The sequence below is a fragment of the Anguilla anguilla genome, chromosome 2 (genome assembly GCF_013347855.1).
Source record: "Anguilla anguilla isolate fAngAng1 chromosome 2, fAngAng1.pri, whole genome shotgun sequence".
NCBI classification, from domain to species: Eukaryota; Metazoa; Chordata; class Actinopteri; order Anguilliformes; family Anguillidae; genus Anguilla; species Anguilla anguilla.
In genome coordinates, this window is record NC_049202.1 from 50953769 (window position 1) to 50980624 (window position 26856).

Sequence of the window (26856 nt, forward strand, 5' to 3'; positions counted from 1 at the left end):
TTTTTCAGTGTGCTTTGGTCACCCTTATTTTCCTGTATTATCATATATTTGTTGTGTCGCAAATTTCCACAGTAGTTACACATTCGATATCTACAACGTCCACGGTCGTCATTCAAGCTTAAAAGCTATTTAACTAGAAAAAAGCAATCTATTAAATAGTTGACCAAAGTTGTTGTCCTGGTTTTTGTTGTGGTCAACTGAGTCATCATTTGTTCAACATTTATATTGTTGATAATGGAGGGAACTGCATTCACACGTCTGTCACAAGTACTGATTTAAAAATCAGGTGATACGCAGATTCTAGAATCCTTTTAGAGGCTATGTGTTCAATCTCATAATCGGTGCCCATCCATATAACTTCAATATAAGTGGAATTGATGCTAGTTTTTTTTAGTTGGTGCAAGTGGACGGAAGAAGTGGAGGCTTTAAGGCTGTGTGGTGTATAGGTCTGATGACATTATTGACCTCCATTGTGAAATGGTTCCTTAAGTATGTCTCTAATTATGTTCAACTGTTTATTTATTATTAGCCCCACCGCTGCCGTTACAATATAGCATGAAGCATATGAAATAAAGGTGGATGGACTGGAGCAGAGATAAGCCTAGTACTTTGATAATGCTAAAGCGGTTACTGACTCGAGCCGATTCAGGTTTGCGACAGTTGTTGTGGTGTTGGTGGCATATCTCGGTTAGAAAACGACTGCGGTTTCCATGGAGATAGTGAGGGGAAAGAAGGAGCTTCAGGAGGGAAGTGGCAAGGTAGCTAGATGTGAAGAAATAGGCGAAAGGCAGGTAAACATCGAAAGAATATGTATTGAATTTCTGAAAATACACGTATGACAGAGTAAACGTGATTAATTGGTTATTTTACAAAATAAAGCCTGCGATATACATTGCTACGCGAAGAAGCTTATGATCTCAATCAGAAAATACCCTTCAGTAACGTTAGAGGTGTAACAAACGCTATTTGGCTAACGTTGACCAACCACGTATTGTTTCTGAAAATTTAAACCGAACGATACTATCACCTGTTCCACTAGTTTGGTAGCTGGTTAACTTACATACATATTCTACGACAGATTTTTATTTGAAAGTTTAGCCAGCTATCAGCGTTGTGTGGGCCGACATGATAGCTAGCTGTATCTATTTATGGTGAATATTTAGTTTGCTAACAAGCTAACGCAACAGGGAACTCGCGTAGCCTTAATCTAATGTTAGACGGTACCTGGCTAGTTGGCTATACTGCCCAAAATACCGCGGGCCGCGAAAGGTTACTAGGTAAAAAATGTTGGTCATTTTACCTCACTTTGTGTATCGTATTTATGACGTTAGCTTACAGTCCAGTTGAAGAGATCTTGCGAAGTCGCTCATTTACTATTTGTTATCTAACTTAGTTAAGTAACATAACGAATTGGATGTGATAACGCAGCGTGTTGATACGAATGCTTTTGTCCAAAACCAAGCTCGTCGAAATCATGACTAACCATATTTCATAAACACTTCGAGGGCTCAGAATGTGATGCGTATGATACTACTCTTACTTCTTGGTGTATCTCTTTCTCTTAAGGGAAGAATGAGAAAGAAGACAGGCGAGAGAATGGTGAAGGTCCCCGCAAGTTTGTATGATGGAAGGTTTGGGAAAGGAAAGTTCCTTTTGCAGTTCTAGACCCTTCCAGTGGTTCGATCACGCAGATAATGAAGCCCCCTCCGGATGGAAACTCACCGATTGCTTTTCTTCCTTTGAACACACCGCCCCTCTTTCAGAGAAACCGGTAGGTGGATCTTTATTTTCGTTTTTCTGAAAAATCACGTAGAAATGAGACCCCCTTTTCATCATTGTCATGTGACACCAGTTGTGCCCAACCTAAGGGACAAGGGACTATCGGTGGTAAGAATTTGACATTGTCATCATATCTTTGTTTCTTCCTTATACGATAATCTCGCTTATTCCTCCTCTTCTCTTACTATTATCGTAACCCAAAGGACAGCCTTTTACTGTGATTTCACAGTATTAAAATAACAACAGTTAGCCTGGTTGCTCTTTACAGCCTGTATAACTGTGGCTATATAGTGATTCATTTAAATACTGTTCATTTAAAGTAAAAATGAACATTGATCATAGATGTAAATGTTGATATATTGATGGGATGCATTGGTGTTGAATAACAGTATCGTTTGAATAGGCACAACCTAGGGGAAGATTTTATAGCAAACAGCTGAGAAAAAGAAAGAAAAAAAAAAGAAATAATACATGACTTATACAGTAGTCTAGTAGGATTTTACCACTGGTGGACTTGCTCCTTTTACCTAGCTAACTATAGTTAGCTAGCCCATATGAGCTGAGATAAGCGGACTGGAATCTTGTTCTCCAGCCTTAAATTGTTACCTTTTAAAATATCGGACCCAGAGAAAATTTGTCAGACCGTCATTGCCAGTCAGTTATCGTGGTCTAAGTAAATGAATTTACTTGTTCTAACAATGGCAGCTACCTGACCAGCTACTCTGTTATTAGCTGCCAAGGTGGTCCTATCTCTTCAGCACTTACCCAAACCCAGCTGCAAATGCACCACTGTAGTAGGAAATCCATACACGTTTCCTCCTCTTCGTCTCCTTCTATTGGCCACATGCTTTTCAGATACAGCCCACAAAGAAAAAAGGGTAACGCCCAGAAATGTCCGGATGCTTTTTAGAAGCACAAATACATTACATTACAGGCATTTGGCAGACGCTCTTATCCAGAGCGACGTACAACAAAGTGTATAACCATAACCAGGAACAAGTATGACGAAAACCCTAGAGAGAAGTACCGGTCCAAGTGCAGGGAACAACCGCATAGTTCAACTTGGACCCTGAAGGTTAAACTGACTAACACAACGAGAACAGCAACAACGCAGTCTATGGAAAAAATACAAGCAGTAGTTAAGACAGGTGTATTAACTAAGTCACCTACGAAACAGCTACCTAGTTACAACCCTAAGCTTACAGTCATTTAAGAGATTACAGGGAGGTAGGGAGGGATTGGGAGAGGTGCAGCCTGAAGAGGTGAGTCTTCAGTCGTTGCTTGAAATGGGTCAGTGTCTCAGCTGTTCTGACCTCCACGGGGAGGTCATTCCACCATCGTGGGGCCAGAACAGACAGGAGACGTGTTCTGGAAGTGCAGGTGCGAAGAGGGGGAGGTGCCAGGCGTCCTGAGGTAGCAGAACGGAGGGATCTGGCTGGCATGTAGGGTTTGACTATCTTGTGGAGGTATGCTGGGGCTGATCCTTTGACTGCCTGGTATGCTAGGACCAATGTTTTAAATTTGATGCGAGCTATAACAGGCAGCCAGTGGAGGGTAGTGAGCAGGGGGGTGACGTGGGAGTGTCTGGGGAGGTTGAAGACCAGACGAGCAGCAGCATTCTGAATGAGTTGCAGGGGTCTGGTGGCAGATGCCGGTAGTCCAACCAGAAGAGAGTTGCAGTAGTCCAGGCGGGATAGAACCATTGCTTGGACCAGGAGCTGGGTTGAGTAGGTGGTGAGAAAGGGGCGGATTCTCCGGATGTTATACAGGAAAAATCTGCATGCCCGGCTTACTGCTGTGATGTTCTTGGAGAGGGACAACCTGTTGTCCATCACCACTCCGAGATTCTTGGCACAGGGTGATGATGTCACTAAGGTGTCCCCTAGGGAAATGGAAAAAATCGAGGAGGGGAGAGGATAGAGCAGGAATAAAGATTAGCTCCGTCTTTCCCGGGTTGAGCTTCAGGTGGTGATTGTCCATCCAGCTCTGGATGTCCCTCAGGAAAGCGAAGATGTGGGCAGGGACCTGTGTGTCCGATGGGAGAAGGAGAGAAAGAGTTGCATGTCGTCGGCATAGGAGTGATAGGACAAGCCATGGGCAGAAATTACAGGGCCAAGGGATCTGGTGTATAAGGAAAAGAGAAGTGGACCGAGGACTGAGCCCTGGGGAACTCCGATGGCGAGGGAACGGGGATACTGTAAAATACAGTAAACTCGCAAGGACTGGGCAGGAGTGAACAAAGGCACATATTGCCTGTGCATTATAGTAATGGCTGAGCATGGCCGTTTTATAATATTTTCAAGGTGAGAATCTTGCATAGCATCCTTTGTATTAAAGTACGTGAAGCGCAGTATACACCTTACAGAATGTGACTACAAAGTTGTGGATTGTCAGGTATATAGCTTTTAGATTACAGCCTTTGAGAGAGAGACCAACCTAATATGGTGTAAGGAAAAAAGGACGTCTCTCGAACGTGATAAAAAAGTACGAAGTTTATTTCCAATACCGGCAGTGACAAAGCGCACGAATGACACCTTGGATTCAGCAGAGTCAGACAAACCACGAACCTTTCCAGAGGCTGCTTCTTATTTGTTTTCGAAGCTTTGATCAGTAGTGTTGAATACACATACCAAGACGGATGTAGTCGGTCCTTGTAACACCTATCAATTAGGCCATAGTGTATTGGCTGTCCTGTTATGATTGAATTAGTACGTCTGTTGACTTGAATGGTTCCCAATCTCTCACTCCCGGTCGCTATTCTACCATTGTACCAACTGTATTGTGATAATGATAAGATCAAGGGAATGTGTGGCCAGCAGACATATTGGCATCAGAGACAGACTTCTTACAATGGTGAACTTGTTCATGGTCCTTGCAGTATTCCATTGGTATTAAGCAGCCTCCTCTGGTTAAGCTGTACATAAGGACACTGCCTGATTTTTCATTTCCCTTCATACATCAAAGGGAATGTCCTCAGGTAATTAAAAGCCATGCTGAGACTCAAACATTAGGGTGCCATTGTGTCTTCTCTTCTGGAGAGCTGAAGGGACATCGGAACACAGAGCTATTTATGGGGGGGTGTTAAGGTTCAGCATGGCCACAGAATACCATAAGGATTGTGGTTTCCTTTTAGTTTTTAAGTTTGAATGCAAATTCTGCGACATTCAATTGAATCCATCAATTGAAAGTCTAAAGCCGCGTTTCCACCGCAGGAACTATACCCCGGAACTAGGAACCTTTTGAGGAACTCAGTGCGTTTCCACCGCAGGAACTAGGGTCTAAATGTAGTTCTGGGGGCTTTGTTTTACCCCCCAAAACGTTCCTGCTCGGGGGGTAGTACTTTCCGAAAGTACAGGAACCTTTTGGGTGGAGCTTGCAGCGCTGAACATTTCTGATTGGTCGAGTACTCGTAGCATTTGTGTTGTATTTATTTTCCGCCATTACCCGCCATGTTTGAAAATATGCAGCGGCAAACCAATTAATTTTCATAATAACTTCAAATCAAACTTGTATGTTATGCGGCGCAGTAGCCTACTTTTGGTTATAGCCTGTCAACGTCTTGGAATTATAACGTGTGCTCTTCTGTTCTTTTCTTGCTTTAGTATTCGTTTTATAAAATGCTAAACATTCGTGCTGGGACAGCATATTACGTAGGCTACCAAAACATTCAAACGGATTAATTCGGTTGCTGAATATTTTCTTCCGGATTTTCTTTGTTAGCCCGTTGTAATTGACTCAAAACGTTTGATACAGTTATGTGAGGTATGCGGTAGTTCTGCATAATTAACATTGGTGATACAGTACAAGCAAACTGGAAATCACCTTCCGCACTTTTTATCCGGGTAAAATAACAGGTTAATTCTAGTAATCTTCCCTTTAGCTTTTTCAGACTGCCGTAATTTTACTCAATTTTACTGCCATTTTTCAATTCCACGAAAAGACCAGGAAGACTATGGACTCATTTATTGTGCATGGTTCGCATTTGGAGGGCACACTTCGCTGCTCGGCTAGCAGTAACTTCGAAGGAAAGCAAACGGTGGCTGTACCACTACTAATTTACATTTTCACGCAAGTCCGAGTTTTCGTTGTATTCTTGTCATTTTGCGATTAGCCTATATGGAATTGACGACGAGAAAGTAATAAAACAGCAAATTGTTTTACAACGTGTGCATGTTTTCTGCTGTTAATGAATGTGTTTGAGAGGATATATGAAAATCAATAAATACAAAAGTAACCATATATAGTCATTGTTGGTAACCCGTTGTATATAAGTGGAATAAACCCCTCCGGGCTGTCCCGGTTATTAGAAAATAATGTAGGCTACTTCGGTGGTAGTATGGGGTTACAGAAGATATCATGACAGATGGACCGACGACAACGTCAGTGGGCTAATTTGCCTAATCTTCGCGGTACTTTAGACCCCGGTGGAAACGCAGACAACCATTGGCTGAAGGAACCTTTTAGTTCCTGGTAAAGTAGTTCCTGGGACTGAAAGTTCCGGGTAATTTTGGTGGAAACGCGGCTTTAATGTCTATGTTGATAATACCTGTTAAGGCCTGCCAGTTTGGAATTAATATTTTTGGAGGCAGCTCTCACTTCAAGTGGAGGTCAGCATGGTACATCCGGAGAGTGGAGATTGCCCTACTGGCTGGACGTAACAATTATTGCCTACAAAAAGCCAGTCCTTGTCATTGGACTAGTGACAATAACCCCCCCCCCCTTTCAGCACCTTAACTTGGCCAATCAGGGCATCCTCAGGCCCTGCTGGGTAAGGTATTTATGATGGTCATAGGAAAAAGTTTTCATTTGCTATTGGATCCTTGGAGAATGGTTTTCCTCTTCATTTTGGTTGTGGTTCCTTGGTTGTGTGTTTACATCATCTGAGTTTTTCTTGCTTGTTTTTTCTTTTGTTCCTGTTGTGCTGAAACTGGAAGTAGGTGGTAATCTGACAATGGCTTATCGGTCTCTCTTTACTAGTACTTATAAATGATACGTAGTGTGCCTACAGTCATTAACGAATGTATGATTTAAATTGATTGTTCTAATAGACCTGTCCTGTTATTCATTTAATAAAATTTAGTCTTAAGACCTGATCGAGTTGCTTTTGACTTGTCAATTTCACCTGGTTACTGTTCGACTGTCCTCTCAAAGAATTTGGAGATTAAATTTGGATTATTCTTTTTTTATAGTAATAATTTAAATAGGCTAATATTTTAATACATGTTCAGCAATTAGGAGTGTTCTCTTGCTTGTTTCCTTTTAAGGGGAGTACCCTGTTAAGATGGGATAATAAATAATAGAGCTGGATTCACTGCTGCCACAACCTAAACTGTAATGAAATCCTACTTGCCTGACAGGTTGCTGATAAAAGTGCTGCTTCCCCCCCACTAATACTCATAGCATGGAATCTTTAATCCTTTAAACCCTGCCCCCCCAGTATAAATTTATTGCCTCTTGTCTTTTCAGAAAGATTACATGGAAAGCAGAAAGCCTGTGTTGGAGCTGAAGGATGTTCCACCCCCTCCCCCACCTCTTGCAGTCTCCAAACCCTTTCCCCTCGCCCCCCTGCCCAACCCTCCTTCCTGCCTGCAGTCACAGCAGCCAGACCCCTTGCAGCAGCAGCAGCAGCCGCCGCCGGGCAGCACCAAAGTAAGAGTGTGCGCTCACTGTGAGGGGAGCCTGCAGGTCCACCACGGCACCGACGTTCAGCACAACAGGGCCCAGGGTTTTGGTGTCGGTGGTGGTGTTTCTGTGCACTTGTCCAAGCCCCTCGACGTTCCCAGCAGCAGCAGCAGGCTCTCCTGCCAGGCGGGCTCCGCCCTGCACCCCCCGTTCCCCGGTGTGGGCGTCGCGTGCGCCCAGGACCGCGGCTTGGGGGACTGCGACGGGCGGCTGCCCTCAGTGGCCACCTCCCAGCCCCTCCCCTCCCACCAGCACCTGCCCTGCTGCACTGGGCTGCTCAGGCCCCCGCAGTCCTTCCCTCCGCTCGCTGCCTCCTGCAGCCAGGCCAAACTCCTCCCCCCTGCCCCCTCTGTCCCCGCCCCCTTGCATCGGGGGTGCCTGGCCCCCTCTGGTTATTACCCCTGTAGTGTGGATTACAGCACTGGAGCCAGAGGGGACCAGCACTTCCCAGCGCTTGGGGGTCTCTCCTCATCTCACCTTTGCACCAATCCTTTGCACCTAAATGTTGAGCGCACAGTTTGTCTGAAGGGCACGCACTACTGCAGAGAATGTCTGAGAAAGGTTTGTGCATTTTCATTTCCATTAATCTTGACTTTAGAGTAGGTTTCTCAATGCTTTGATATTTTTTTATCACTAATGCAACAGGAAACGTGCATAGCCCTCATCTAATGTTAGAAGGTACTTTGCTATTTAACAAGACTGGCCAAAATATTGTGGGCAGTCCTGTGAAAGGTTGCTAGGTAGATAATTTTTTGGTCATTGTACCTGAATCTCCTGTGTCTATGTAAATATAGACACAGGAGATTCAGGTGCAGTACATTTTATGGGTGAAGTGTGCGCCTTTTTAACACAAATGGGCTGTTACGTTGCAAGACTGTCATGTACTTATTGCATGAGTGATGCAATTTAGCATTATTTTTCCAGCTGATAGCGGACATCTAATATCGATTTCTCCATATAAAATAGTATAATAGTTAAGTATTTCTTGGAAGTTTCTTGGACAAACTGAGTTGTTTTGATCCCTCCTGCTCCCTCTCTCAGCCTGTCGCGGACGCAGAGAAAGTTTGGCCCAACATCCCCCCGCTCCCCAGCCAGTCTGTCGCTGTGCCCGTTCCCATGTGCAATGGCTGTGGTGTCCCCGGTGCGTCGTCTGATGGGATGCTACTGGTCGGATCAAACCTGGGCAAGCCAAGCCAGAAACACGGTGAGGACTCCAAACTTACTTGCAGTGCATTGTGTCTCGTGCTCATTTGGATTGGTTTTGGCAGTAAAGTGTTGTATTGTGAGGGGAAATGGGTAACCCCAGGGGTTGTGGTGGTTAGAGGAGTTTTACGGTTCTCTCTTATGGCCCCCAGGATCCCCAGAGAGTGGCGGCCAGGAGAACCTGCCCCCCGTGGGAGTCTTCTGGGACATTGAGAACTGCTCAGTGCCCAGCGGCCGCTCGGCCGTCGCCGTGGTGCAGAGGATCCGCAGCCGCTTCTTCCAGGGGCACCGCGAGGCTGAGTTCATCTGCGTCTGTGACATCAGCAAAGAGAGCAAGGAGGTCATCCAGGAGCTCAACAACTGCCAGGTACGGACATGGTTTCTGTTACTTTTTAAGGCAGAGACTGTTCCTTGTGTGACCTGCGTAACCTCTGCGTGTGCAGGTGACCGTGGCGCACATCAACGCTACCGCCAAGAACGCCGCGGACGACAAGCTGAGGCAGAGCCTGCGGCGCTTCGCCGAGACGCACACGGCCCCCGCCACCGTCGTCCTGGTGTCCAGTGAGTCCCGCCGCACTCCGCCCGTCTTCAGGCGACACCCCCGAGGAGGGTTTCAAACGCAGCCGGGTCAGCGGGTCACGTGGGCGGTGTTGTGTTCGCAGCCGACGTGAACTTCGCCAGCGAGCTGAGCGACCTCCGCCACAGGCACGGCTTCCGCGTGGTGCTGGTGCACAAGACCCAGGCGTCGGAGGCCCTGCTGCAGCACGCGCACCAGCGCGTGGCCTTCGAGACCTTCGTGTCCGACCTGCCTCCCAGAACGCCAGCCAAGCAGCAGGTAGGCCCCCGCGCTCGCCCCACACACCGAGAACGGGCCGGTTTTACACAGAGCCAGCCAGCGAGCGAGTGAGCGAGCGCTGCTGCCCCACTCCAAAGCGGCCGAGCGTAACCTTAGAAACCGCGCTTTGAAACATGGGCTGCTGGTCGCTCCGGGACGTGCTTTGGCAAATGCAGATGCACGTTTGCGGTTTCGCCCCGTCCGTTTCTTTGGCTAAAGCCCGGGCATATTAAACCTTCACCGGGACGCGAGTGCGCTTCCTTATGCTGATGATTTCAGTGGAACTCCTCCCACATCTGGCTCAACTTCTGCATGGCCATATTGGGGATTAATTTCCTTCATAAACACAGCTTGCTTATACAGTAGTTGACGTTTATAAGAGGACAAGCCAGGCAGGAAGGCTGCGTGGTGACGTCAGCATCGGCAGCGATGCTTTTCACTGCTGCAGGTGGTGGCAGGGCTTTTCTGCTGTCCCCCAGAGAGGACGTTACACACATCGCCCCGTACAGTGGTCAGTGGTTTTCCCCTCTACATTGGGTACTTCCATTCAGAGTGTGAGGCTGGGGGCAGCGTCTGCCCCTGGTGCACATTCAGAAAGCTAGCATGGGTCTCCAGTAAAGACGAGAAAGGGAAAAAAGGCAGCACCTTTCTGTTTGCTTTTACCAGCCTTGTTCGAACCTGCTCTATGTCTACAACCTGCCAACCAACCGGGATGGCAAGAGCGTGGGCAACAGGCTGCGGCGCCTGTCGGATAACTGCGGCGGGAAGGTGCAGAGCATCTCCGCGGGCGCCGCCGTGCTCCGCTTCGGCAGCCAGGACGCCGCCGAGCGCGCCCGCAAGCGCATGGAGAACGAGGACGTCTTCGGCAACCGGATCAGCGTGTCCTTCTGCCCGCGGCCCCGCGAGGCGGCGGGGGAGGCCGCCCGGCTCCCGGCCCCCTCCGCCTTCCTCCCCGTGGAGAAGCCCCGCTCGCCCCGGCGCGCGGGGCGCACGGCCAGGCCCTGCCAGGTCGCCGAGCGCGCCCCCAGCCCCAGGAAGGGCGGCTGCGCTCCCAGGAGCCTACAGGTCAGCCGCCCGCCAGCACCGGCCCCGCCCCGCCCCGCCCTGACTCATCCCGCTAGCGCTTCACTCACCCGCCGTCCCCGCTGAGGGGGGAATGGCTCCTGCTGTGCGCCTGTCTCCCGCCTGCCTCCCGCTTGTGTCTGACTCCATTAGCCTCCCGCCTGTGTCTGACTCCATTAGCCTCCGCTTGTGTCTGACTTCATTAGCCTCCGCTTGTGTCTGACTCCATTAGCCTCCGCTTGTGTCTGACTCCATTATTCTCCGCCTGTCTCTGACTCCATTATTCTCCGCTTGTCTCTGACTCCATTATTCTCCGCCTGTCTCTGACTCCATTATTCTCCGCTTGTCTCTGACTCCATTATTCTCCGCCTGTCTCTGACTCCATTAGCCTCCGCTTGTGTCTGACTCCATTAGCCTCCAGCTTGTCTCTGACTCCATTATTCTCCGCCTGTCTCTGACTCCATTAGTCTCCATCTTTCCCCAGCGGGGAGCTGGAGGCGCCCCATCTTACACTGCCCTTCTTTAGTGGGTGACCATGTAGAGATCAGTCCCATGCAGTAGAAGGTATCTGCATTGAGGTCACCCCTAAACCTAAGGGCATTGCTGTGTTTAGGGCGCCTCAGTATGTGCATGTTCCCTTCATCTGGCCGTGCTCCCTTTTTACTCTGTGACCCGCGCAGTTCCTCCCCGTGCAGCCAGTGTCCGTCGGGGAGTGGGGGAAAGGGTGTGTGGGTTGGACGTGCAGCCCGTGTGCATTCCCTGCGTGTGTGCGCTCTCTGCCCAGGACCTGTGCAGCCTGGAGCCCAAGGCCGCGTTCCCGCTGGAGAAGAGGAGCCGCGGCGACCAGCCGTCTCCGCAGAGTAACGGCGAAGCGGCCCCGCCCAGGAGCGCCCTCGCGGCGGACGCGGCGTACCGCGGCAGGAGGTACTTCAGAGAGCGCGGCTGTCCTGCGGGGAAGAAACTGCGTCTGCTACGGAATCAGCAGCATCTATATTTAATGGATTTTTTAACTGTGACTGACACTCTATTTCTAGGTTAAAATAAAAAGTTAAAACTAGAGGTGGGCAATAATAATTTTGTGGTGTCACCTGTGTAGTTTTAGCCTTTTCAGGCAAATCTTAAACTTTCCTGGAAAGCTTCTCCGGGTATCAATGTTACTTGCTTTGAAAAGCATTGGTTAGCTCTAATTATATTTCCACCAATATTGACAGATATCATCACTGCTGAAATGGAATGGCAGTAAATCTGTGTAGTTTAACCATACTAATATAAAATGTTGTGATATGTATTCTGTATCACCCAAACACCTTAAACACCATCCACCCCTGGTTACAACTGAAATAACCTAAAAGAGTGTCATTTTCAATGCAAGTGTAATATGGTGTATCGTATAGCATACTGTATAACCCAGTGTGCGGAGGTTAGTGAGATGCTCAGTGACGTATGTGAGCAGAGGTGCTGACGTGCCGGGCCTGGCTGTGCTCACGCCCACAGGAGGGACTGCTCCACGCCCCGCAGTGTGTCCGACTCCCCCATGGACCGCAGCGTGGGGGAGTTCCAGGTCAGCACGCCCTCCGCCTTCAGCAGGATCAGCCTGCAGAGAACCTTCAGCCCCCTGGTGCTCTCCCAGGGCTCCTGGTCCTCACGGTGAGTGCTGGGCCTGTGCGTGGCCTCCATGTTGTGACTTAGGGTTACTAAAATTTAATATTAATCTTTAACAGTTTTTTTTCTTTATTGTCTTCAAGAAAGTAAAGCTGCTTTGTGACAGTAATGTTCACACTGCTTCTGGACATTTCTGTATGTACATGTGAAGCAGACTTCACTCATGTAAAAGGGACAACTGATGTGTTGTCGCAAACACTCTTGTGTGTGTTGCACAGTATTTTACAGTCATGTCATTTACTGGAGGCAGGGCAGTAAATGTATCAAAAAATTAAGTTAAATTAAATGTGACTTTAGCTTAATTACTAAAATACATTGTTCTTTTTGGTGACTAAAAAATATGATTTTAGTCATTTTTGTCTTGACTAAATTCAATGAAGAAGGCATAAAATATGATTGAAACTAAAATGCATTTTAGTCAAATGACTTAAGACCATGACAAAATCAAAAACTGCTGACAAAAACAACACTGGTTCAGCTATGCAGTGTCAGCTGGTGCTGCTGTCAGAATTCAGTATTGTATAGCATCGTACAGAATTTGGCATTAACTGTCTTACATTTCAGCCCCTGGAATTTGTCCAGTGGCCTATTCTAGACTACGTTCACTTAGAATCACTCTAGTCAGGCACTGCATAATGTAATAATTTTATGTTAATGCTGTATTAACTCCTGTGCTGTGATTCCATTGGCAGAGAGCACCTGACCGCTTGTTAGTGCTTCTTCCTTGTCTTTTACATCACACCCCTTTCTCTTTCCCCGCCCTCCTGTACTCTCTTGACTATGTGGCTCATGCCCCGCCCACCTGCTTGCTCCCTGCTACAGGAGCGGATCCCCCTGCCTGTCCAACCGCTCCTCCCCCCTCTCGGCTCCCAATCGCAGCCCCTGCCCCGACAGCCAGCCAGAGCCCTTTTCCAACGGCGCAGACATCCAGGTGGCCAACATGGACTACAGGATGTCCCGGAAGGAGCTCCAGCAGATCCTGCACGACGCCTTCTCTAAGCACGGCCGGGTGAGCCTGCAGCTGTGCCCTGTCATTCAGCTCCTTTAACATAGTGTCAGTGCCTGTCATTCAGCTCCTTTAACCTAGTGTCAGTGCCTGTCATTCAGCTCCTTTAGCATAGTGTCAGTGCCTGTCATTCAGCTCCTTTAGCATAGTGTCAGTGCCTGTCATTCAGCTCCTCTAGCGTAGTGTCAGTGCCCTGTCATTCAGCTCCTTTAACGTAGTGTCAGTGCCCTGTCATTCAGCTCCTTTAGCATAGTGTCAGTGCCTGTCATTCAGCTCCATTAACGTAGTGTCAGTGCCTGTCATTCAGCTCCTTTAACGTAGTGTCAGTGCCCTGTCATTCAGCTCCTTTAACGTAGTGTCAGTGCCCTGTCATTCAGCTCCTTTAACGTAGTGTCAGTGCCCTGTCATTCAGCTCATTTAGCATAGTGTCAGTGCCTGTCATTCAGCTCCTTTAATGTAGTGTCAGTGCCTGTCATTTAGCTCCTTTAACATAGTGTCAGTGCCCTGTCATTCAGCTCCTTTAGCATAGTGTCAGTGCCTGTCATTCAGCTCATTTAGCATAGTGTCAGTGCCTGTCATTCAGCTCCTTTAATGTAGTGTCAGTGCCTGTCATTCAGCTCCTTTAATGTAGTGTCAGTGCCTGTCATTCAGCTCCTTTAGCGTAGTGTCAGTGCCTGTCATTCAGCTCCTTTAACATAGTGTCAGTGCCCTGTCATTCAGCTCCTTTAATGTAGTGTCAGTGCCTGTCATTCAGCTCCTTTAATGTAGTGTCAGTGCCTGTCATTCAGCTCCTTTAGCGTAGTGTCAGTGCCTGTCATTCAGCTCCTTTAACATAGTGTCAGTGCCTGTCATTCAGCTCCTTTAACATAGTGTCAGTGCCTGTCATTCAGCTCCTTTAACATAGTGTCAGTGCCTGTCATTCAGCTCCTTTAACGTATGGCCTGTCAGTACTACACATTCAGCTCCTTTAACGTAAGGCCTGTCAGTACTACACATTCAGCTCCTTTAACGTAAGGCCTGTCAGTACTACACATTCAGCTCCTTTAACGTAAGGCCTGTCAGTACTACACATTCAGCTCCTTTAACGTAAGGCCTGTCAGTACTACACATTCAGCTCCTTTAACGTAAGGCCTGTCAGTACTACACATTCAGCTCCTTTAACGTAAGGCCTGTCAGTACTACACATTCAGCTCCTTTAACGTAAGGCCTGTCAGTACTACACATTCAGCTCCTTTAACGTAAGGCCTGTCAGTACTACACATTCAGCTCCTTTAACGTAAGGCCTGTCAGTACTACACATTCAGCTCCTTTAACGTAAGGCCTGTCAGTACTACACATTCAGCTCCTTTAACGTAAGGCCTGTCAGTACTACACATTCAGCTCCTTTAACGTAAGGCCTGTCAGTACTACACATTCAGCTCCTTTAACGTAAGGCCTGTCAGTACTACACATTCAGCTCCTTTAACGCAAGGCCTGTCAGTACTACACATTCAGCTCCTTTAACGTAAGGCCTGTCAGTACTACACATTCAGCTCCTTTAACGTAAGGCCTGTCAGTACTACACATTCAGCATGCACGCCACATGTTGTTTATTCCTCTCCACGGCGATGCCGTTTCACGGTGACGTGGCGGCATTTAAGATGTGAGCGCGGGTTCTGCCCTGCAGAAGGGCCCACCTCCAGCGTGTAGTGAGTGACGGAGCGCTTTGTGTGTGTGTGTGTTGGCAGGTGAAGAGCGTGGAGCTGAGCCCTTACACAGACTACCAGCTGAGGGCCACGGTGCAGATGTGCTCCCTGCCGCAGGCCATCAGCGCGGTCAGCGGCCTGCACCGCTACAAGATCGGAAGCAAGCGCATCCACGTCTCCCTGGTCACCGGCGCTAACAACAAGTCCCTGGCCATGCTCAGGTACGCGCGGCTGACCTGGCGCTACGCGTAGCGCCCCGCGGCGGGTCGGGCGAACGGCGCGTTTCTCAGGACTCGCTCTGCCGCTGTGCTCTTACGCGCGTTCCGCTTCCCTTCCAGCTCTGAAGTCATGAGCATCCTTCAGGACGCCCCCGCCTGCTGCCTGCCCCTCTTTAAGTTAACTGAGATATACGAGAAAAAGTAAGTGGGGTTATTTTTATTTTTTTTACTTCCTGGTTTCTTTTGCTGTGAGTCTGTTTACCTGAGTCTGTTTTAGCCGTACGCACTGTTAAAGGGCTAATGTGCTATTACAGATTTTTTATATTAATGGAGGCTCTCGCTCCACTGATCAATTTTCAGTGTCTAGTGTATTCTAATAATTATTTTTGTGGCACCTTTTGTACTGGCGTGCACGATATGGATAATGTAGGGACAATGCCAATACCTCTATTTTACCTTTTAGCAGCCAAAGTTTCCGCATTTATGGAAGCACAAATGTGACCTCGAAGGAATGTTGTTAAACTTTGATTTGTGTAACAATATATTTCCCCTTGATTACAAAGCAAAAGCATGAATCTAGAAAGCTAAAGCTGAGTATCTGCAGAGCTGTGTGCTTGGCTGGTAAAAGTGATCAATTAAAAATAAGCAGTAACATAGATGACTGATGGCTATGATGAGTCTGCTTTTTTGAACAGGTTATTTCTGCTTAATGTACGGTGCGAGTGGCCATCATTTCTTGCTGAACAAAATACGGTGCATTAACACCTTAACCATTAACAAGCTATTATGGGAGTTTTTAATTTAGGTTCTGCACAAAAATTGTTACTTGCGTGTGTTGAAGTGAGACCAAACCCTTTGGCACAAATACATGTACCATTATGCACCTGATATATATATTTATTTTTTGCTCTTCTTGCCCCAGGTCGGGCCACAAGCTGGCGGTGAGTGACCTGTACAAGCTGACGGAGGTGGTGGCGGTGCGGGACCAGGGCAGCAGCCGGCTGGTGTGCCTCCTCCCCAGCAGCCAGGCCCGGCAGAGCCCGCTGGGCTCCTCGCAGTCGCACGACGGCTCCTCCGCCAGCTGCAGCCCCGTGGTGTTCGAGGAGCTGGAGTACCACGAGCCCGTCTGCAAGCTCCACTGCGCCCAGCACGGCTTCAGGTGCTGCGCCGCTGTCCCCTCTCTGCTCGCGTGCGGACGTGGCCTTCTGGCCCTGACCAATTACTGCCCGCCTGCCAAAGATACTGATTCTCTGTCCCTGGCTTTATTCCTACAGCGAGTCAGACTTCGACCCGGACTCCTACAAGATCCCGTTCGTGGTGCTGTCCCTCAAGGCCTTCGCTGCGCAGGTGCACAGTCTGCTACAGAGCCACGAGGGCACGGTGCCTTTGCTCAGGTGAGCCCCCTGCTGGCCTCATCCAGATATTGCTTTATAGTTCACCAGAGTAAAAATGCTCCTGAAACATTTTCTTTTTAAACATCACTTGTTTAATCGTTGGGTGTTTTACTGGTCTGGTGTTTACACCGTTGTTTCAGTTTCCCGGAGTGCTATGCAGCAGAGTTCAGTGCCCTTAAGCTGGGAGAGGAGGGAGAGCTGGAGGGGGCCGTCCCTCTGGAGCACCTGATCACCTGCATCCCGGGCATCAACATCGTCACGGCTCAGAACGGCTTCAAGATCATCAAATGGATCCACAACAAGCCCCCTCCGCCCAATGCAGGTACCCACTGCCCGTGTGATCCAAGACTGGCAGATGTGACGAGAAGCCTCACATACACACAAAAGCACAATCTGTTTGTGGGGTCCACACAGTGGCTGAATATATATATATATATATATACATATGTATACACACGTAGGGCAGATTTATTTTTTTATTTACTTTATTCTCCTCCTAAGAGCATATGCTAACTTCACTGCTAACTTCAGCTAATACACCCCAGTGACAGTTTTATTAGCACCAAGCAGGGTAGTGGCAGACGCAGGGTCAGAAGGCATAGCGTAAGTGGACATGGGCGCTGAAAGGGGTGTGTGCGGCTGTCCCCTCAGACCCCTGGGTGCAGCGCTGTAAGAGCCCCGTGGGGAACCCGCAGCTCATCCAGCTGAGCAGAGAGATCATAGACCTGATGAAGAGCCAGCCCTCCTGCAGCATGCCCATCAGCAAGTTCATCCCCTCCTACCACCACCACTTCGCCAAGCAGTGCCGCGTCTCCGACTACGGCTACTCCAAGCTGCTGGAGCTGCTGGAGGCCGTGCCCCACGTGCTGCAGGTGCGGCCCGTTCTTCGTGCGGTGTGTGTCCCAACGGCGCCACCTGCTGGTCCAGTACAACACATTTTATTACATGCTGCTTCATCACACTGTTCACACTGTGCTGCTAATGCTGTGTCGATGTTAAAAGAATTGGCTTAGAGCAGAGGAAAGCTAATCGCAGGTGGATTGTACAGTACAGTCGGACGTGTGTCTGAATGCAAGGCTCTGATTGGCTGCAGATCCTGGGCATGGGCTCCAAGCGGCTGCTGACCCTGACTCACCGCGCGCAGGTCAAGCGCTTCACGCAGGACCTGCTCAAGCTGCTCAAGTTCCAGGTCAGCAAGCAGGTGGTGATCCGGGACTTCATGCAGGCCTACCACTGGTAAGAGCCTCAGCGCAGCCGGGGAACCGTGCCAGATGGTCCTCACCTGTTAGGGCTTCACCCAGCAGAATGATGAATGAAGGGAGGTCCAAGAGCATTTAGTAATGGACAGAGGGCTCCCTTACTCCCATTTCTTATATCTTGTAGTTTTACTGGTTTTGTTTTATGGGAGGCTGTTTGTCAGTGGTATGTGGTTGTGTAGGATCACATTTAGGTATAATGTGTGTGTGTGCGCGCGTGTGTGTGTGCGCGTGTGTTTCTGTGTGTGTGTGTGTGCGTGTGTGTGTGTAGGTGTTTCTCCAGGGACTGGCGAGTTGTTGAGTACGGTATGTGTGACCTGATGGATCTGCTGGCTGAGATTCCTGACACCACGATCACCATAACCCAGCAAGACACTGACACGCTCATCTCCATTCCCAAGAGAGGTCAGTGCGCAAGGCTTTGCCCCTTAACGGAAATCGCAAGGCTGCTTGTCATTTACTCATTAACACCTGGCCCTGATTTTTTTCTGCTGCTTGCCTCCCTCCAGAGAGGACTCCCGAGGAGATCGACAGAACCAAGCAGTTTGCCAAAGAGGTGGTGGACCTCCTGCGCCACCAGCCACACTGCCGCATGTCCTTCAGCAAGTTCATCCCGTCCTACCACCACCACTTCGGCCGCCAGTGCAAGCTCACCTACTACGGCTTCACCAAGCTGATGGAGCTGTTTGAGGCCATTCCTGAAGTGCTGCTGGTGGGTGGAGCCCTACATTACCAGATTAGTTGTTGGGTTATCCTGAGCACCTCCAGTGTGTGGTAACCTGTATTAATTATGATGGTTGACCCAATTATGTAATTGAGTGGCTAGCTGAAACGGCAAGCTGAAACATGCTAACATTTCCAATGCTAACATGAGCGCTAGCTGGCCGTGCTGCAGGGCTTTTAGTAAGTTTGCTGGAGCCTGTGGTCTGTGCGGACGTGCGTGACAGCCCGGGCTGACGCTGTGTGGCAGGTGCTGGAGTGCGGGGAGGAGAAGATCCTCACGCTGACGGAGGTGGAGAAGGTGAAGGCGCTGGCGGCGCAGTTGGTGAAGCTGCTGCGCGCGCAGAAGGACTGCAGCCTCCCGCTGGGCGAGCTGCTGAGCGAGTACAGCAAGACCTTCGGCTACGGCCTGCGGCTGCAGGACTTCGACGTCAGCTCCGTGCCCGCGCTGCTGCACAAGCTCCGCCACGTCGTCAAGGTGCGCCCCGCGCGCCCCGCCCACCTTCACCGCCGCCGCACGCACGCGAGTGAGCAGCGCGGTCAGTCGCTACGCAGCCGCGACGGGGGCCGGCGTGAGCGCTGGGAGTCCAGAGCGGAGTGAGCTCTGCCTGAGCTGTGAAGCTCTGCACGGGTCGGTGTGCACCGCTCACAAAGCTGAGAGGATGATCGCGGGCTGCTCAGCGTGGTGTGTAGGGCATTAGTCACTGGGCAGTTTAGCGATAGGAGATTACGAAGAGCAGATTGTACCTTGCGGCACCATTGAGGGTCTGAGCACTGAAAAATGTAGCTCCTGAGCGCCATTATGCTGATGCACGTTTTTATAATGTGAGCACTGAAACAAAATCATAGTCACGATGATGAAGACTGGGCTATTTCTGCGGTGCGCAGTAAGAATCATTAGATTATTGGCTTTGTAATAAAGTACAGATGAATGTGAAGCCCATCGCAGCTAATGAGTCATTTCCTCATCTGCGCGGCGATCTCCGTGTGACGGTGCTGTGATGGGACTCTCCCTCTCTCCCCTCAGGTGGTGGACGGGGCGGAGGGCCGGGAGCTGCAGCTGATCAACAGGAAGTCCATGCGCTCGCTGACCACGCAGCTGCTGGCCCTGCTCATGTCCCTGCCGGACGGGGCGGACTCGCTGAGCGTGGAGGAGCTGAGCCGGCGGTACGAGGAGGCGCACGGCGCCCCGCTCAACCCCTGCGAGTACGGCTTCGTCTCCCTCAGCGAGCTGCTCAAGAGCCTGCCCTACCTGGTGGAGGTGCGTACAGGGGCCCGGGGGGGGGCGTCCCGTGGGAATGGGAGGTCTGTCCCATTTCAAGGTCATGTCTCTTTTCCACGGCGCCACAGGACTGCCGCCGTGGCCTATGCGCCGCAAGCTGTGGTCACTCACTCACTCACTCACGGACGACCTTTGTAGGCGCGTGCGCAGGAGGTGCGCCGTGGGTCTGGGCGGTTTCGTGCTTGTTATATAAGGGTACGGTGATTAGTTTTACAGTATCACCTGTATGACCCTGGGTTTCTGAGTTCATCAGTAAGAAAAGCACTTGCCAACTAAATTTCAATCCATATTGGATCAACTGGACAGCCATTTTATGTCGTCTTAAGGCGGGGCTCAGAAGCAGTCCGATAATTAGCCGTGGATTCGGAGGAACATTTATATTAACATTTATATTAAATTAAATTTATTGCTGTACAGTTTTTTTAATTAATCTACCAATTCAACTAATGGGAAAAGAATCTGTATGCCGCTAACTTGGATCAGTTATCTGAAATGAAGTGATTTCCAAGGATTCTGTGATCACTGGGCTTGTCCTCTGAGCTCCGCTGGGCTTGAAGGATGAGTGGCATTAGCTGAGGCTGCTGAGCCGCCCACGGCTCCATACTAGTAAGGCTTGTGCTCACAGTGCTGTCAGGACCTGCAAATCACTTTTATTAAACAAGTCCCATTTCTAATTTCCTGGAGAATATGTGGAGGTGCTTTTGTATTGCAGGGATTATTTTCTCTAAATAGGATTTCCAGCCGTAGGATACTCTGTATAGCAGAGTTATCGGTGTAAAACAAATGGCCATTTTTAGTAAAACCAACAATTGAAAGTGCATCATGTAGTCTAGAGCAGTGGTAATCAACCCAGTTCCTGCACATTTGCCATCCTGTAGATTTTCATTCCTATCCTAAAAAGCCTCATTCAACTGCTTGAGATCTTGTTGAGTTGCTAATTAGTAGAGTCAGGTGTGCCAAATTAGGGTTGAAATGTAAACCTACATTACCAGGGTTGGTTATCACTGGTTGGTTGGTTGGTTACTGCTGGTCTAGAGTTTGTTGAAGTGGTAACACTAAGGTTTGTGCATATGTAATAAAAAGGTTGTTTTCCCTTCCTGTGTTCCCAGCTGTTTGAGAGTGAGCAGGAAGGCAGGGGAGAGTGTGTGCGGTTGACCCGGCTGTACCAGTTTGCACGCAGTGTGAGAGCTCTGCTGCACACCTACCACTACCACCAGATCTTCCTCACCGAGTTTTCTGGGGCCTTCAGCAAGTACACTGGCAGGGGGCTGCAGCCACGCTCGTACGGGTACAGCACTCTGGAAGAGCTGCTGGTGGCCATTCCCCAGGTAAGGCTGCCCTCCACAAGCAAATGCATAAAATGCAGTGCTCCTGTTCCACTAGCAAATTTATAGAACCCAGCTCTCCTGTTCCACAAGCAAACGCATAAAACGCAGTGCTCCTTTTCCACAAGCAAACGCATACAACGCAGTGCTCCTGTTCCACAAGCCAACGCGTAGAACCCAGCTCTCCTGTTCCACAAGCAAACGCATAAAGCGCAGTGCTCCTGCTCCATAAACAAACGCATAGAACCCAGCTCTCCTGTTCCACTAGCAAACACCGAGAACCCAGCTTTCCTGTTCCACAAGCAAACGCATAAAATGCAGTGCTCCTGTTCCATAAACAAACACCGAGAACCTAGCTTTCCTGTTCCACTAGCATATGCGTAAAACGCAGCTCTCCTGTTTCACAAGCACACGCATAAAACACAAAAATATATACAAAGCATAACACTTAAAAATTAAGCATGTAGCAGAAAGGCACTAATGCGTGTCATTTAAAATGACTATTCCACTCTGATGTAGGCTATAAACTGGATAATGGTATTTTATAATGGTATGTACGATGTCTGCAATCAATGCAGTCTTTATTATAGGTTTCATTTTATTGAATGCCTGCTTGCAGTTTTGCAATATGATATTCCTGTTTCTGCCTCCACTCATTTCAGACAGGCGGCTTGCTTCCATAGTTCACCAACTCTCACAGTTTAACAGAACCCCTGGTTGTGAAGAGTCATAGCTTTTGTTTTATAATGTTGGCGGAAATGGCTGGATGGCTGCTCCATTACTCCACTGTTTGATTGTTCTGGCCCACAGGTCGTCTGGATTAAAGGCCATGGACACAAGAAGATCATTGTTCTGAAGAATGACATGAAAGGTAATGCTGTTGGAGGTCTGGGCGCTCGCTGTGCTTCTTTTGGGGGTGGAATGATAAACCAGTGTGACTGGCAGTGCCCCTGAGGTTTGTGGGTTGTGTTTCCAGCACGGACGAGCCCCAACACCGGCGAGAGCCCCCAGCCAGAGGGAGAGAGAAGCGGGAGCCCGAGTGATGCTGTGGAGCTGAGGGCTCAGAGCCCAGGTAACAGCACAGCACTCCTCTACGCCTCAGCTCTGTTTCATATACTGAGCTTTCATACAAATAAATATCCAAACCTGAAAATCCTAGCAGCTGTGTCAGTGATTATACAGCAGAGCTGTTGTGTTGTCAGGGAAAGCGGTTTGACTCCTTCGCCATTCAGTGAACGTAATGGTGTCAGTGCCGTTTACCTGTATTGAGTATGTTTAATGGGGAATGTGTTTAGCTGTGTTCACTGTGTGTAATGGGAACGGTGTTTAGCTGTGTTCAGTGAGTGTAATGGGATAGGTGTTCTCCAATGTTCAGTGTGTATAATGGGGAATGTGTTCCGCTTTGTTCAGTGTGTATAATGGGGAATGGTATTTAGCTGTGTTCCGTGAGTGTAATGGGATAGGTGTTCTCCAATGTTCAGTGTGTATAATGGGGAATGGTATTTAGCTGTGTTCAGTGTGTATTGACTGAACTGTGTGTGTTCCAGGTGGTAGTGGGACCGAGGCAGAGCTGCTGTGCCTGAATTCGGGCTCTCCTGTGGACCTCCTGTGTGGGCCCGTCCCGTCCTGCCTGCCCTCCCCTCAGCTGCACCCCGACCCCGTCCTCCTGCAGCACGCTGATCTGATCCGCTTCGAGGAGCAGCCCCCAGCGCACACGGGTGAGCAGCTCTTCCCCTTCTCTCTGAGGGGGGCTACAGCTGAAGAGTATGCGCTCCTTTGATGCATTTACCTGTGAGCCAATGACCATATTACACACTGCAGTCCACACTGTACTACAGGAGACTTGGTTCTAATCAGAGGAGAGGCATGGCCCTCTTTCACTGATATCCTGTGGGAACCTGGCAGGCAGCTGAATGGAAGTAGTGCAGGTCTGCTGTCTGGAGTTACTGTGACTCTGAACTGCATCTCCCTGTTTGTTTAATAGCAGAGAGTGAGAACGCGGACATGGCCTCCGCGGCTCCTGACGTCTGTGAAACCAGCCCGGGCCCGAAGGAGCCATTTCCTGCGTCTGTCGGGGAGACCCCGCCGGCCCCTTCAGAGCTGGCGAGCGCGGCCAAGCCACCGCAGCCCCCCGCCCTCAAGGCCAGCCTGACCGACAGCCCCAGCAAGAGGGCGTCTCGCAACAGAGTCAAGCTGGCGGCCAACTTCTCCCGCGCCCCTGTCACTCGCCTCTGAGCTCCGCCCCCGCCCACCTCTACCCAAAAGCCCGCAGGTGCGGATGCAGGCGGCGCTTCATCACACTTTGAGTTGGCACTTAGCGGTGGTTTTTTCTGGCCTGTTGAATCTTCACGTGTATTCTGCGCTGTTTTCTTACTGTTTCGCTGTGTATGTTTAGCGTTTAGTTTGAGTATTTGTACACTGTCATATGGGGGGGTTTTTTTATTCGATCTGTCGGCTTGGTCTTGGGACTCTGTTGTTAAAAGGCTTCCTGGTAGGATGCCTCTGCAGATTTTCAGTTTTCAAAGCAACATGCTTTCTGTTGCCGTATGGTGCCGTATGTCTAAAAGAGACACGATTGCTTAAGATGATTGAGTATTTATCTCTATATTGTTTTAAACCATGTAGTACAAAGGAATACTGAAGGAAACTGGGCAAACCAGTGCAAAAAAAAAAGTATTACAGATGAGTTGGTTGTAACTGCAAGGAGGCGCATCATGAACTCTTATCCATTAGGCTGTGGAGAACAGGCTCCCTTTTCCCCATCTCAAAATGCCCCCCCCCCCCCCCCTTGAGGAATTTTGGATTTTCACAAACACCTGGATTGAGCCTGAAAACTGGGTCTGTTCTGTTGATATTATATGGAATAATGCTTTTGTTTTAAACCTCAGTGTTCCACGGGCCCCCGTGCTGCAAGGTGGCCTCAAACCAATGAAAAGCTTCTCATCTGTTTTTGTCACCTACTCTCAGGGATATAATGGAATGCACAGAAACAGACTGATGCAAAGCAGCGGCGACTCGAGCAGGGCTGCGTTTATGTATTTATAGAGTATTCATAGGTTTCGTAAGGTGTTGACAATTCTAAGTATGAAGATTATTTTCTAAACTGCCACGCCCCTCTTCTGTTGTAATCTTTTCTTTTAGCTTACAATGGAGCAGCAAGGAATAGTTGATTTACTCTAGAATTCTTTAGAGTCCCAGATTTTCCCCTGGCTTGGAATTAAATGAATGGGGGAAAAAACACCTATTTTTGGGTGTTTTCTAGGCCTTCATCTTGGGTCATTTGATTTATTAATGCAGCCTTTTGATGTAATCAGGATCCACGAAGACATGGCTGCCCAACTCCTGGTGATCTGCCGCCCTGTAGGTTCTCTCTCCAACTCAGACAAAACCGGAACAGCTAGATATCTTGCTGAACTGCTAATTAGTAGAACCAGGCTTGCCAAATTAGGGTTGCGCTGAAGACCTCCAGGATGGTAGATCTGCGGTTACAGGGATGGGGGCAGACCTGCGTGAAGCCAGCGCGTGTAGCACTGTGTTTGGGTGGTCTGAGGACACAGCTCACTGACGGAGCGTGTGTTGAGGTGTGCTGTTATTGAGGCTGTTGCTGTGCGCTTCGCTCCGTGACGGCGGGTGCCGTGGAGGCAGTCTGCGCCTCTGTTCTCGCAGCCATTTGGAGTCTGCCTTCATGGGGCCTTCGCTTCGGGCTCCAGGGCCCGTGAGCCGGGGAAGGCCCAGCGCCTCCCCGTTAGCGGCCGCGAGCCGAGCGCTAACTCGCCGTCTTCGCTTCCGTTTAGAGGAGCCCCTGGACTTGGACTGCGGTTTACACCTCCGGCGATGGTGTGAAATATGCACATAATGCATAAATCATTTTATGCATGGGCAGACTGAAGGGAAGCTGTGTTTGTAAGTGGTAGAACCCGTGTAGGTAAGCCACGTTTTTAATTACGTTGTGAGCGCCATTTCCACAGAACACGACACCGACAAAGGATTACGTGCGTCTCCTTTCACGGTCCCTGTGGAAGTGTCAAGGTTGTTTGCTTTAACCTTGTTGGTTTGCCTCTCTTTTAACGGAGCAAAAAAGCAAGAGGTTACCTTTTTGTGTTGGTGTTGGGAGTGCTTGATTTGCAGAGGAGCCGAACGCTCGCTCGCTTTACTTTTAGCAATAAAACGGCTGGTGTTTTTAGCGGTGTCGTCCGAGCGGGGCGGAGCTGGACGTGAACTGCCCGGGGTGGAACACCGCCGCGGGGCCCCCAGCGGCCCCGGGGGGCAGAGGGACGGACAGAGGCCCTCGGAGGTTCTCTGGACAGAGCCTGGCTTTTACAATGGCTTGTATCGGCCACGGCGCACGTGAGAGCGACTGGAGCAGTTCTCCATCTCGTGCCCGCGCGGTCTGCCGTATATTTTTTTTTTAGTCGTGTTGTCTGTCCTTTTTTGTGAAACGGAAGCCGCATCCCGCCCGTCGGAGCGTTGCGTGTGCGGCGTACAGAGTGCGCAGTCACGCAGTCTTCCTGTGGCTGCGCAGGACTGGAGAGAAGCACGCACTGGGTTCTGAAGGAAGACTGAAATTCGTATGTTGCTTTTTGTGTGCCGGGAATCCGGATGACAATCTGAAATGGGCAAGAGCCCATGAGGTCCATCTGTTCATCGAAGGCTTGCTGTTTTCCACATGTCCCCGAAGACCCGTTTGTTCTTCAGCATTTGTGTATCCCTCTTTCCAGCCCAAGTTAGTTTATTTACCATTGGACTTCAGTTTGTGACGCGAGAATTCTTGCAGTGTTATAGGCCTTATGCTAGATGATGACTTTGACATTAAGAATAAGGGGAAGAAATCGCCCTGAAATGGTTTCGGATTCCAAGAGATTCCTGTCACCTGAGACGCTGGGTGTCAAACAAAATCTGATGAGAATACGAGAGATCTTCAGATATTTAGTTAGTTATTTAAAGAATTTTAAGACCAGCTTTTAATTGATGTCAAAACCCTGTTTCTTAGTTTCTTTGAGAGTGGGGATACCCACAGCCAAGACTGAAAACAATTTGCCTTAAATGATGCATCTAAGCTCTTAGCTGGACATTAGCATTACATTTTCTCTAAAACAAAAGCTGTGTACTTAGTCGCATAAATTATCGTGTCCCCTCGTTGCAGTTACAACTGGACTCGAACGAAAATAGATGATTTTACATTGTTGCATGCTTCCAGTGAATGGAAAGCTCGACCTACACTTTGCGTATGCACTTTTGCATAATTTCGGTTGATTGATTTAGGGTAAAATCCTGCATTGTGATTTGACGAGTAAAAAAGTGAAACGTCCTGAGTATTTGAGACCCCTGAGACCCCGCTGCGTTCCCCAGAATGACTGTGTTCAGATGTGCGGCTGCCTGTGTCGACTCCTCCCCTGCAGGGTGAGGACCCTCTGGCAGCCCGCAGCTGAGCACGCACATGCTTTGGTTTGCACTCTTATTTGGCGCTGCTCTCGTCAGCAGAACCCCGTCGTTCACGTGGAAACCCTTCCAAATTGTCACCGTTTTTTTTTTTTGTTTTTTTTTACGTAGATGACATCACAGCTGCACACTTGTCCTTTGTGTACGTTTCTTCCCCCCCCCCATATTCCCCATAGATGAGAAGTTGCCATAGGAGTTTGATTTTTGTGAAGGGACCAAATGATTTATGTAATAAATCTCACCTCAAGCATAACCCTGTCTGCCTGGTGTTTGATTCTGCCACGTCAGCGTTTCACTGTGATTAATGT

At 49.2% G+C, this 26856-nt stretch overlaps 1 protein-coding gene across 6 annotated transcripts; it reads left to right on the forward strand.

The window, feature by feature from the left end:
- Positions 1-677: 677 nt before the first annotated feature.
- On the forward strand, positions 678-26801 carry LOC118220346 (meiosis regulator and mRNA stability factor 1). 6 transcript variants are annotated; one of them, XM_035404211.1, is made up of 27 exons: positions 678-791; positions 1567-1771; positions 7246-8022; positions 8503-8665; positions 8817-9031; positions 9108-9225; positions 9327-9499; positions 10166-10564; positions 11346-11485; positions 12056-12208; positions 13046-13232; positions 14957-15135; positions 15253-15333; positions 16055-16291; positions 16407-16526; positions 16667-16848; positions 17178-17398; positions 17620-17762; positions 18054-18187; positions 18292-18494; positions 18753-18980; positions 19530-19763; positions 20894-21112; positions 21920-21980; positions 22086-22181; positions 22657-22827; positions 23094-26801. In XM_035404211.1, exons 2-27 carry the CDS (start codon positions 1622-1624, stop codon positions 23342-23344), a joined length of 5235 nt encoding a protein of 1744 aa, XP_035260102.1. In that variant the 5' UTR covers positions 678-791; positions 1567-1621; the 3' UTR covers positions 23345-26801. The 6 variants fall into 6 exon arrangements, with proteins under 6 accessions (XP_035260102.1, XP_035260107.1, XP_035260108.1 ...); XM_035404216.1 differs by having other exon boundaries at positions 23097-26801; XM_035404213.1 differs by having other exon boundaries at positions 696-787.
- Positions 26802-26856: the final 55 nt, after the last annotated feature.